The following is a 12,958-nucleotide window of genomic DNA, read 5'->3' on the forward strand; positions in this document are numbered from 1 at the left end:
AATAATATTAGTTCAATTAAAGCTACCGACCTCCAGCTTATATATTTAGACTTCACAAGAACAAATGTAAGCTCTGACGTTTTATGGAGAACTATCACACTGAAATGACTACTAAAGCGCTGCGCCTATGATGTTGTTACTCCGCTTGCCAAATTAATGTCACTTTTTCAGTCATTGAAGTGCGTACGTTACAACTATCTTCCAGGTTTCAATGAGGTACTTTCCGAGAAAAAAAATCCTCGGGGAACCACCCGAACTTCCGATGGTGCTTCAAGCCTGCCAGCTAGTAACTGGCAAGAACTTAAGTAATAAAAAACGAACAGAAAGAGTTCTAATTTGCGGAGCGCTAAGAGCCGCTCGGTCGAAGCTGTTTAAGACGTGACAAGCACAGGCCTGTCATCGGCCTCGCCCATCGCCGCAGGCGTGTAGGCGCGATCCGGAGTGATCACCGCAAACTCCTCGTTCTTATTAGCACCTCGACGCAGACAGGAGCTGTCAGGCTGACAGAAGCAATGCTGCGCTGCCGTTCCATTGACCCATATACCAGCAAGGCGTCGTAAGCGAAATCAAGAAATACTTGTAATAAAACCACACCGGTGCTGCACTTCTCTGTGCGGTAATGAAACGAATGAGACGCAATACGTACATCTCGGAGGTCACCACGGGACGATGCCAATTCGTTCCAGTCAGACGTCACTGCCATGGCTTAACCGAGTTACTGAGCCGCGCTGAACTAAAGAACTGGTTCTAGCGGATAGCGTCCGGAATGGAGGAACCTAATCTACGCTGTGTGCTCTTGCTATGAGAAAACAGAGAGCGGCTCTGCTCTGTTCGTTTGTTGACAGAGGGACCAGAAGGGGTCACTGCAGAGGTGAGGCCTCCACTATACCTCCGCTCCCTCCCTGCTATTCCCGCTGCTCAGGTTACTGTTATTCTGGCTACGGAGCTTCCTCTTTTCGTGGCTCTCTCTCTCTCCACATTCTTACCGCGCTTTACATTTAAAACGCGGGCGAAGCTGACCGCTATTTCGTGTTGGTAAACAGCGAGCGGTTCGTGAAGGCGAGCGTCGTTACGAATCTGGGGAGGAGGAGGGTACGGGGCAGCAGCATGAGTGCATCCACGTGGGCACTCGCAGGGCGTACGAAGAAAATGGGACACTATTCATAGCATTGCGTCCCCAATCCTCGCAAGGTCTTTGGCCAATTTCCTCGCCTCTGAATGATGGCGACAAATCTTCCCCGGGGCTGCAAGCGCGGCGCGGTCGATTCTTTCGGCGCATTCGTCTTGGCGCGTTTGACAAACCTGACCGCGAAAACGTATCGGACAAGGTTTTGCTGCTTACTGTATACGTATAAGCGCGGGCTATATGTACCAGACCTCGCTTGTGATATATAGGCTTCTCACTGGTACGCATATACGAGCAATGCGGTGATTAATTTGCCTTTTGTGAGCCTCGCTTTTCCCATTATTTTCGCCTTAGTGTTTACACAATTGCGAGCTCATGCCGGCTCCTCGAAAGGCTTGTTGAGGAAAGTAATAACTTTTCTTGCTGTGACCAGCTGCAATGCCTTCAGGCAGCTCCTAACGTGAGATAAGCGTGTTCTGTTATGGAAGGAGAGTTGCTAAATATTTTCCTTTTCTCTATCTACTTTGTCTGCCTGATTACACTTTGCCTACGTTGTCACTCGCTTGTATTAACTCAAGGAGACACGGTGAAGCAATTAAATTCTCTGGGTATAACACTGACACAGTCTGCACGACATACCATTGACACATAACGATTTTAAGCATTATATCAATATGCGCAAACTCTCAAATGGATGCTCCTAGAGAGATAATGATTTCCGCTTTTTTTTTTAAGTCCAAGCTGCGCAAGGATTTGTGTGACGCAAGCATGCACTTTATAGTTTGTGTTCTTTTGGAAGACGCTAGTTTTCTGCTTAGACAGGTGCGAGTGTTTACAGGCTGATTTTAATTGGCGGTTGCCGGGTATATATAGATTTACTGTCATTCTGTCACTAAATATATATGGGTGCGTCAGACTCGGTGTCTTTTTTATTTATTTAACGCTAATTTCATGGCTTATTAAGCAGCCTAAAGCTGTTTTTTTAGCCGTAGAGTGGGGTTAGCCTCAGTACATATTGTTCGTTATTAAGTAGTTGTGCCGTGTTTCTTATTTCTGTAGTTAATAACGAGTTCGGGAACGCTAGGACGCACAAATGTGTCGCAGTTGCGGTACAATAGAGTAATGAAACAAGAAGTCAGAAAGACGAAGCGTGCTGCTAAAATGGTAATACAAGAAGCTGGGCGAGTTGCGTGACAGATTTCGCAAAATTGTAAACTTTCCATGAAAAGAAGGCTTGTCGAAGAAAAAGTAGAATTAAAGGCACCTTTTCCACTCCCCGTCCTAACCTTTAATCGCATGTTGGGGAAAGGGTCGTTTCCATTCCAACAAAAACAAAAAAATGCTAGCAGGCGTACTGTCGCAAACATTAAGCAGCTATTCGCTGGTGTACCCAAACACCATTTTCAGCGTGAATGGGATCAGGAAGCGCAGCCCCAAAACTCCATGGACCACACAGAACCGCATAAATGAAATTTATTTGTTCAAGAAAGCGAACTGGGACCACAGAAGTACAGGTACCACCAATAATAAGGGGAGCACTTTCTGCATATAGTCAGCGATTACGACCTAAGTATGAGTGAGAAGCATACTTCGCATTTTTTTTTTCTGGATAGCCTATAGATTGTCCATAGACTTCTGTGTATAAAATCTATAGAATCTCTATAGACAAACCTTAGAGAACAGTCTATAGGCAATACAAATCCTATAGGCAGTCTACAGACAATCTATAGATTTATGGCCATACATTTTAGTAGACTTTAGTCTATAGACTATAAATAGACAAAAATAAATATCTATAGCAAGGCAATGGAGTCCATAAAAAGTCTATAGACTGTCTGCAGACCATTTTTATTAGGGATACAGCTCATATCTCAACCTCTAAATGCTATACGCCGTCCTACCCTTTCATGTTCTGCCATACTTTCAGTTGATTCATCCGTCGTTCATTTCATGTTTCGAGTACGAGCCGGGCTGGGCCGTTGCGCTTCAACTAAGACTTCTACTTCATTGAGCTGCATTACATTCAAACGTGAAAGTGGCATTGACTCGCGATCCTCTGTTGTCGCCCGGCAGGCATCAGCGAGCCCCGTGCCGCCAAGGACGGTGGTCCGCTGCCCAACGCCCGAATGGTCAGCTTTCTGGTGCACCACGACGTAAGCGAACACGACCGCCGGGTGCGGAACCTGCTCGTCGCCATGGGACAGATGTTGGACCACGACTTGACCCTCGCTGCGCCGACGCTCGGTGAGTGACCGCGCTGACCGGCCAATTACGTACTTTGAAAGCCACAATTACAGTCACACAAGGTGTACAAAGGGGCCGCGGAATTCTACGGTAAAAAAACATGCCGATGCAGACGCGCATCTCTTTTTTTTTTTTGCCAATGTAATCTTTATGAACACTGCTGCGCTGGGTTGGATTCTTTCCGGCAGCTGAAAAGGTTGAACTCGATTTTGCTCTGATGTGTCGTGTCAATTGAAAAATGTACTCATTGGACAGTTGAATTGATGACGACGACCGTTACTGAAGGCCTACACAGGGCAGTGTTGCCGTTACTTATAGAGTGGAATATAGGGGGCCCATTGCACACAGAAAATAAAAATAGAAAATGTTACGTCACTTTCACCCTCTCACCAAATCGTTATATAATCACGAAGAAACCCAATACTTTCCACTGTTATCATGCATGCGGAGCGAACGCTGGCCTGCATACAAATTAGCGAGCTCACGAGCTCACGAGCACACAACGCAAAGATTTGATTGCGCCTCAAATACTGCTGCAGGGTATCGTAGGCATAGCTGCCAATTGAACGCTTTCCGCTGTTACATTCTGCAGCTTTCTGTGAAGGTTGATGCGAACTTTGTGAAGAAATTTAAGTGAGAAAAAATTTAATTACGTGCAGTAGCAATCAAAGCATGATCACGACGTGGTGACTTCTGACTTTGATTTTGGCACCGCGCAACATTGCATTCGCTAAGTTAGCCGTAAAACATCTGAGCACAGCACAGCCATCCCATCGACCCCCCCCCCCCCCCCCCACCCCTCCCCTCCCCCACCTCCCCACTTTTTTCCAGCGCTACAGTAGAGACAAGAAATGTCCCCGCCAGGGTTCAAAAGACAGAATCCCCAAGAAATTAAAAAAAAAGAAAATTTGCTTTTGAGGCTTAACAACAGCTACAAAAACAATAAATGCGACACGCTCCCAGAGTCTCTAATTGTAAGAAAGGTCGCTCACTTCAACCTCTATATATTACTCTCTGCGCCTGGCGCAGCGCACGCCATGTATAATCCTGCCAGGTGGCGCACCACAACAATACAACAATAGGCCTACTCCCTCGGACCCCGATCCATCATGCTCTCGCGTCACAACTTTGGGTCCTTCAGACGCCACGATCTCTTCAAAAGGGAGCGGCGGTGCAGAATCGCTCCCCCTGCCCAAGAACAGCGCCCCGTTTTACGACGACGACGCTCTCCGTCGTAACTAGCCCGCCCTGCGTCGCTCGTAGATTCGTCCACGGCAGCGGCTCTCGCGATAATCAGTGGCCGCCGCTCAGCGCGTAACGTTAAAGGCGCTGCAAGAGCGAATGCATTATACACGCCTCCTGGTTGGCTAACAGTTTGCTGAGGCGAGCCGGAAGACGCGGTGCACACTAAACTCCGCCGAGAGATATGCAAACCACGCGCGTCCTGTGAAGCGCCAGCGAAGAATTCAGGCCAGGTTAAGACTCGACTCTTGCTTTTTGTGCTCGAGAGTGCAGGGGGAAGCACGCGCCGTCGCGCAAAATAAAAGCAGTGGGGATGTAGGTCGCCGGAGGAAGCGATCAAAGACGCATTTCGAAGTCTTCAACGTTAGCGATCGGTTCACCGCAGTGCCCCTGGTTCGCTCATTGTCTGTTGCGGTTGTTTACGAATTGATGAAAAGATGGCGGAACCTAACGAACCGGCTATTGCAGAAGCGCCGGCGAATAGCCAGCGCCGTAAAATAAAAAAAAACGAAAGGAAACAGCAAGTGGGAGCACAGTGGAACCAGAGACAGGAGGACCGGGGACTTCACACGAAAACAGCCACTAAAGCTGACAAATACGCTCATACTTCTTGAACGAATAAACAGTGCGCACACAGCAAGCGATCAGTCCCGCTATCCTACAAAACAGTGTGTGCTCGTAAGAATGCGCACTATATACGTCCTTGACACGAAGAAGGCAAGGTAACCTTGCAAAACACGAAAGCGATGAAATGAACAAATAATCAACCTAATTAACAAGCGGGCAAATAAGCAAACAGAACAACAACAAAACTTGAACCTAATCAACCGATACCTCCATTCTAATAGCGTTGATTAATCAGCTGTGCATACAAGGCAATGGCGAATAGCCGCAACATCGCGCTACTTCATTCATTCATTCATTCATTCATTCATTCATTCATTCATTCATTCATTCATTCATTCATTCATTTTTATTTGTTCTTCACAACATGACGTACACATTGTGAAAGGGGCCAAGAAGAAAATGGATATGGCGATGGAAAAAGCGCCGAGCACGTATTGGTTGTTAGAACGCTTACGTGTGTGACTTGTGTCTTCTTCTCTGTATGCCGTCTTTTTTGGCGCCGTTTAGTGAAGGGAAAAAGCGCTTGGACTATAGATAAATTACGCTTGCCGAAGAGTATGAGAGAGAGGTTTGAACGCTCCCGCTGCGCCCCCTATTGCGATCAAATTACTACGCTTCACGGGCTTACCACAGGAACAGAACAGACGAGCAGTAGTAACAAGATGTGTGCTGTCGCGCTGTCTGCAGCGCCGTCCACGACAGCACTGCGGAAACACAATTTGCGAAGCGACAATGCGCAAGCTAACTTGAAGTCTTTAAACAGTCGTGACTGGACGCGCATTCCCGTATAGAAAACTGCAAGTTTTATAAGCTGTGAAGTCACGTGTAGCCAACTCTGTAGTTCAAAAATTAAAAAAAAAACACCTCTCCTATTTCCACTTCCCTGATCTTCCTCCGCTTTCCAGCCTATTTAGAGGTTGTTTTAGACCATACAGATGAGTTGAAATTTTCGGTTTAATCCGAAGCAACTTGTACTTCATCTGGTTACTGACTGTGGCGGTTGCTCGAGTTCTTACATCATCATATTTCTCAGAACAAGAGGGATCATTGTTTTCATGGCCTCGATATGATCGCTTTGGGAACCCAGCTGCGCCAGAAAGAGCGTCCAAAAGTAATTTCTGACGTATTCCAATCGTCAGTTCGGAGCAGTTCTGAATGGAGCGCGACGAATATCTTGATCCATCCCGGATTCGGAGATCTCCTCCAGATCACCGTTTGCAACCCGCCATTATACGAAACGCTCATGTGCAACCTTTCATTACAAGGCTGTATCAGCAGATCAAAGAAGCCACCTCCAGTGCAGACGAAGCGATCCTAATCTACGACAACTTCCGTCGTGCTTGCGAGGAAACCTGACGTTATGAAAGATAAGTTCCGTATCTCAGCAAAAATTAGAATGCGGATTTCTACCACCTCTTTGATACAAGACCTAGAAGGTCGCCAGCAGAGTCTCAACACTCTAGTATAAGCATGACATCAAAACATCATCATCATCATCATCATCATGATCATCATCATCATCATCATCATCATCATTTATTATCCCTTAAGGGCCCTGGGTTGGGCATTACATAAGGGGGGGGGGGGGGGTACAAGTACAGTATTCACGTGGTCGTATAATTATAAAGAGATATAAAAAGCAGAGAGGCAAGTAACGCTATACATTCTTATGAAACCATGGTTATTGAAAGGGAAAATCGAAAAAAAAAAGACTAAGCCAGCTTTACCAATTTAACGCTCTCGTACTAAAAAGATGTGAACAAATGTTTTCGATCCTACCGAAGCAATTAACTACGGAAACCCCTTGGCCATAGGCCGCTATAATTATGTAGGAAAATCATGCATCCAAAAACTTGGTTGAATAACCGCAGTCTGGAATACTCGGAGCTCTTTACAGGCTAGACGGTTAACTGCTGTACGAAGTACGTACTGCAGAAAGAGACACTGTAAGGATTGTACACATCTTCTGTTGTACGTCTTTGTTGCTTCCTTTTTAGCGCAGTTAGACCTCCGTAACGTACCATTCCACGGTGATTCGGTCGGGAGAATGCTTAACTGCCTTTGAACAAAAATAGTAGTTATGTTTCTTCCAGCGTGTACATGCACAAAGCCCAAATCTCCCATGCAAGACGCATGTAAAAGTGCGCCATGACGACTTAGCTCTTTTCCCTGTTGCCGCCGCGCCCACAGCGAACACCACAACTCGGCCGCTTCGGGAACCGACTCGCAAAGCTCGGACGCGTAATGAACGGAATCCGATAGAGATTGATGACCACACGACAGCCTCTACGACACGAAAATCTTTTACAGCCCTTCATTGGCCTGCTCCCTCAACCCTCGTTCGCTCACGTATCAAAATATATCGCGGCCGGACGAAGCGACAAAGAACCGTTTAAAAGGAGAGATAACGATCGCCCATCGGAACGGTGGCCGGTCCCCCCCTTCCTAAATACACGAGAGGGAGAGCGTATTCGTGTCACCCGGCTCGGCGTCGTCAACGAAGTGTTCAAGGAGGCCCGCGCGCGCACGCGAGCGCGCGTGTAACCCAGATCGCCGAATGGCAAAGCCCGCGCTCCATCGCGCAGCCAGCTTGGCTTCCTTTCTGCTTCTTCGCCTCTCCTGCGACAGCTTTTCGTGAAGGGCCGCGGAGCCGGCCGCCGCTGTCTGTCCCTATGAATAGCACCGGCGAGTGTAAATCCTGGTGCTCCCGACACCCGCCCCCGGAGGAGGAGCCTGCGAAGGACACGATTCACGCGAGCTCAAGCAGAAAGACGGGGGGAGACCGTGCTGAATTCACCAAGCTGACAGAGTCGCGTAGGTGTACCACATCCACGTGTGCAACGGAGAGGGCAGTGTCGAGAAAGAGGCGAGATCTCAGCCGGATTTACATAGCAATGATGGAAGCGTTAGTTTCTGCCTCTGCCACGCCCTTGTCCCGTCAGGTGTCGCTCTCTCCTGCACTTACGATTGGAGGACTGTTGGCTTGAAAGCAGGCACGGGACCTAAAGATAGGGCTTTACGAGCCAAATTTGGTATCACCTAAAGATTATTAGAATACTTCGTTGAGAATAAAAAAGTTGTTGCTGTAACGAAACTGGCTTAAAGGCGAAAGTGAATTTTTAAAATTCCTTAACCTGGTGGCGCCCTTCTTCGGCCCGTTTTAAGGGGACGAAATATCCATCCATCCATTCTTCGAGCGCAGAGCGTGGACGTGCGTAGTACGCAAGAAGTATTCATTTCTGTTAACAATGAACGTCTTGTTCTGGTCTTCAGACCAAACTGGCGCTAAGGTCTTCTTCTTTATTCCCCCCCCCCCCTTTTTTTTTCCGTGTCAGATTTTTCCGGTATCACTCACTGTTAATAATCATGCCACGCCGCTTTAAATCGCACACAAGAAATTCCTGTTAGTTATTCAAAGATGTTTTGGCACTCTAATTGGCTCGCCTTACATGCTGAGCGTCATGTCAACTTGTGAATGTCAAATGTATCCGGTAACCTTGGCATGTGTACATATGTAAATAAAATTTTTTCTAATCACAGAATAAAGAGCTACTCGTTTAAAATGAAAAGTTTGGCGACCCCTGCATGCTCTCGACAAGCGCTCGGTGTAAACTTACGTATCGCTTGTCAAGAAGGTGACAACGAAGCACACTTTCTATATAAAAGGTCCCATGTCCTCGCAGATGTAGCCGCATTTGTTTCACGTAAAACGGGCTGTTTATGTAAGCCTTTTTAAAGACCGTACTTCATTATGCAGACAGGACCACAGCGTTCGATCCTACAAACCTACAAACCTTTTCACATTTGCCTTTCTGGGCGCAGTCATATTTCGACTGGGGCTGTGCCAGTAACGTTGTGATTAGCGAATCTCATGCAGGTATCTACTACGCATGCGCAGCACACTCCAACACGCACGCGCGCTCACTCAAGCTGTAGACAGTGAAAAGGTCTTTACACTTGCGGAAAACAGCCGCAATGCCACATCACAAAAATTCCTCGTCAGCGAGCAGAACAAATCAGCTTGACTCGTAGCAAACACTGACAAAAGTCGTCCCCGATAAAAAAAAAAAAAAACCCTACGTATACTCGCGCAAAGATGACCTAAGTAAACTCGCAGAGAATATGTATGCGCGAAGAAGAATACTTGGCTCAGAGCCGTCCTATAGAGAGGAATCGAAGAATCCTGCGCTAACGAGACGTGACTTCACGGCTACCCTTCGCTGTCGCCTACTAGTTTCCTTGAACGGATAGCATACCAGAGGAGCAACCTCCAATTATTTAGCATTGGGCAAGCAAGGTGCAGCGCTCGCATACACTAGTACTTGCGGCGCCACATTAAAACACATCCGCATCGGTACGTCCACACGCACACACACGCAGATACGAATGCAAGAACAGGCGTATCTGCGAATGTCGCAGTGAAACGCGTGAAGGCAGGCGCCTCCGGGCAGCCCCCTGCACGATACTTGAGAACCACCTTCTCGCCACAAGCGAAAAGAAAGAATAAAGAAAGCGGAGGACGGTCGACTGAATTTTCCGGCGTCCACTCTTATTTGCTTCTTTATTTTTACGCAGCCCCGGGACCACGCCCTTATCTCTCCATCGCTTGCCACGCTTTCCGAGAGGGAAAGGGAGACAGAGAGTTTTAACTGTTTCCCGGCGACTCCCCGGCTGTTTGTTCTCTGCTAATCGCCCTACCTGCGAGTTTTACGCTGCCGGCTACAAAGGAGAGCAGGTCGGTTGGCGAAGGAGTTGGGGTTCCAGGTACCGTTACATTTGTCGTTTAGTGCGCTTCGCCATAGCAACAGGGCCAACGGCGAGCTTGTGCCCAGCTACGTGTAAAGAGAACTATGCACCGACCGTTCGCAGCGCGATTCAGCCACGCGTGAAGCTATACGGCTAGCGCCCACGTGCTTGAGAAGAGATTTGCGGGCTCCCCTTATCCTCTCTCTCTCTCTCTACTCTCTTCCCAGTTGATGCTCGCTTTCCGTGAAAACGCAAGTAGGTGTGTGTGCTAGGGGGGAGGGGGGGGGGGAGGAGCTCTAAGCAGACTCCAAGCTTCGCGCAAGTCTCGTAACTACGTCCCGGTAGAAGAACGGTCAGTGGATGGGGAAACAGTGAAAGCAACCTCCGGCGTGCTTTGCAAAAACGATACAGCCCTGAAGCTGTTCGCATCCACCACCTGATAAAAACTTATAGTGAGATCGAAAAAAAAAAATAGGGGAAATTAAGGTTGTTGCAGTGGGTTGTTGCAGGGCCCGTGCGGCCGGAGGTGTGAGTGGGAAGTATCGCATGAGGAACGGTTTACGCGCGAATGAACAAATGTCTAGTGATCTGAGGCAGCCAGTCGCGGCGACACATATCAGTTTTTATATCAGTCAACGCATGCAGCAGAAAGTAGTATGGAAGATAACCAGAGGCGGAAATTTGAGCACTCAAAGAATCACGCTTTCAGTACGCAGCAGTTACAATTAAGTGACCTCTCGGCTGTTAAAAACGAAAAAAAACTGTTAAACGACTGGCCACGCTTTTTTTTTGCATAAGCCGATAATGAACAGCAGGAAATCTAGAAGAGGTTTATCTAATTCCCTGTAATAGAGCTCGGTTCTGAACATTAAAAAAAAAAGCTGAGCGTACTACATTTGCTGTTGAGCACTAGAAGTTAGTTTCCTGAGGAATAGGTGCCACCAGGTTACCGCCATGAGCATAAGCAACAAGTTAGCGCACACGCACACAACGCATACGCGCACACACACGCACACAGGCGCGAGCGCGTGCGTGTGCGCGCAATTAGGTGTGTGTGTTGAGGGGCGGCGGGGGGAGGGGTGTCTGCAATCAGTATTATTTTGCACAAAAATTAATTCAGTAATAATTTATATAGCAGATAATTTGACATAAAATAGAAAGTGCAAAGAAAAACGTAAAGAGAATTGGGAGCGCATTGCAGCACAAAATTCTGTAGCGGTTACAAGGAATTACATGTCTACGCAATCTGGAGTTTGTCAAAAAATATTGTGCGGCAAAAATCCACTTGGACCGAAATCATTTAATATGGCAGTTTTTATATTAAAGTTTTACGCTGCGCTCATAGCAAGTCAGCAGGCACAGACATTGATCTAGAGCTCTCACATGAAAAGGCTATGGAACACGTTTGATGCTATCTTTGGAGCTCCCAATATGAAAGGCTGGAGCAAGCAACGAACCAATTTGCATGTGGAGCACATCGTTTCCAAGCCCATCTTCCTTTTGGTTTCAACGTCCCTCTCATCATCTCATAAAACAAAACAACAACAACAAACGCAGCTCCACGTGTCTCTTTCAGCGCCGGAACATCGCGAGCTTGGTCGAGGAATTCTGAACAATCGTGATTCCTCCACCGTAGCTTCCAGGCGGGAAAATTTGCGACCATCAGCAGCAAGGGCTCAGTTCAGCTAGGTGATCGCGCCGCAGCGCAACCGTTATCGACGAAGAGGAATACTGCTAGTCTTGCGAAGCAGACATTAGATAATAATAATAATAATAATAATAATAATAATAATAATAATAATAATAATAATAATAATAATAATAATAATAATAATAATAATAATAATAATAATAATAATAATAATAATAATAATAATAACAACAATAGGTTTTGGGGGGGAGGAAATGGCGCGGTATCTGTCTCATATATCGTTGGACACCTGAACCGCGCCGTAAGGGAAGTGTGAAGGAGGGAGTGAAAGAAGAAGGGAAGAGAGAGGTGCCGTAGTGGAGGGCTCCGGAATAATTTCGACCACCTCGGGATCTTTAACGTGCACTGACATCGCACAGCACACGGGCGCCTTAGCGTTTTTTCTCCATAAAAACGCAGCCGCCGCGGTCGGGTTCGAACCCGGGAACTCCGGATCAGTAGTCGAGCGCCCTAACCACTGAGCCACCGCAGCTGGGAGACATTATATTCGCTGATTTGCTTCTTATGCGGACGTCTTGCACGAGCCACTAAGGAGCGCAAAATGTGAATGCTGCTTTTGTTATCAATGGTAACGGTACCAGTGCACGAGTACCGCTCATTCCCCTCCTCCCTCAAAAGAAAAAAAACAAACTTAGGTGGACACTTAAAAGGGTATCAGGCGATAGCCTTAGTGGGTTCCTGCAGTGGCCTGTGTATCACTTCGCCTAGGTTCTCCCTACATGCCCATACATGCAGTATTGCTCATTCTATACTTTTCATTTATATATCGTTCGAGGTCCTGGTGCCGCTGCTGGTGCAGTGGTGCAGCGATTAACCGATGCGCTGTTTTAAACACAGGCACCGGTGGGGCTTGTGAGACGCAGGTTTTTCTTCCCAATCAACTTATCGTGATCAGGCAATAACTTAACTGCCACCTGCCACGGTTGCTCACAATCCGGTGGGCCGGTTGTTACCGGCCACGGTAGGCAGGTTGGGAAGACGTCACGAGGTCACGTGACCTCGGTGGAGAGTGTAGGACGTACTTTAATTTAAAGGACAAGCGCGGTAGGTGATCAACGAGAGAGACATTTGTCCTGCAGTGGACGTAATCAGGCAGATAATGGTGACGATTACGATGAATATGACGGCGAACGAAAAGCCGCGAGCTTTCTTTTTAATCAACAACTGGCTGTGAGGATGCACATGTAGCTGTTTCTTCAGTGCCTGCAGTTTTCTGCTTCTCCGCTGAAGAACATTAAAGGCTTGGCGACCTGTAGTGCCTT

General features: G+C 47.3%; 1 protein-coding gene across 2 annotated transcripts in view; it reads left to right on the forward strand.

The window, feature by feature from the left end:
- Positions 1–12,958, forward strand: part of LOC144129254 (salivary peroxidase/catechol oxidase-like) — a 170,265-nt gene that overhangs the window by 123,882 nt on the left and 33,425 nt on the right. For both annotated transcript variants that reach the window (XM_077663268.1, XM_077663269.1), the window contains exon 5: positions 3,200–3,370. In XM_077663268.1, coding sequence (XP_077519394.1) covers positions 3,200–3,370 — 171 coding nt within the window. The remainder of the gene's footprint in view (positions 1–3,199; positions 3,371–12,958) is intronic.

This window comes from Amblyomma americanum, chromosome 4, assembly GCF_052857255.1.
Source record: "Amblyomma americanum isolate KBUSLIRL-KWMA chromosome 4, ASM5285725v1, whole genome shotgun sequence".
In the NCBI taxonomy this organism is placed as follows: Eukaryota; Metazoa; Arthropoda; class Arachnida; order Ixodida; family Ixodidae; genus Amblyomma; species Amblyomma americanum.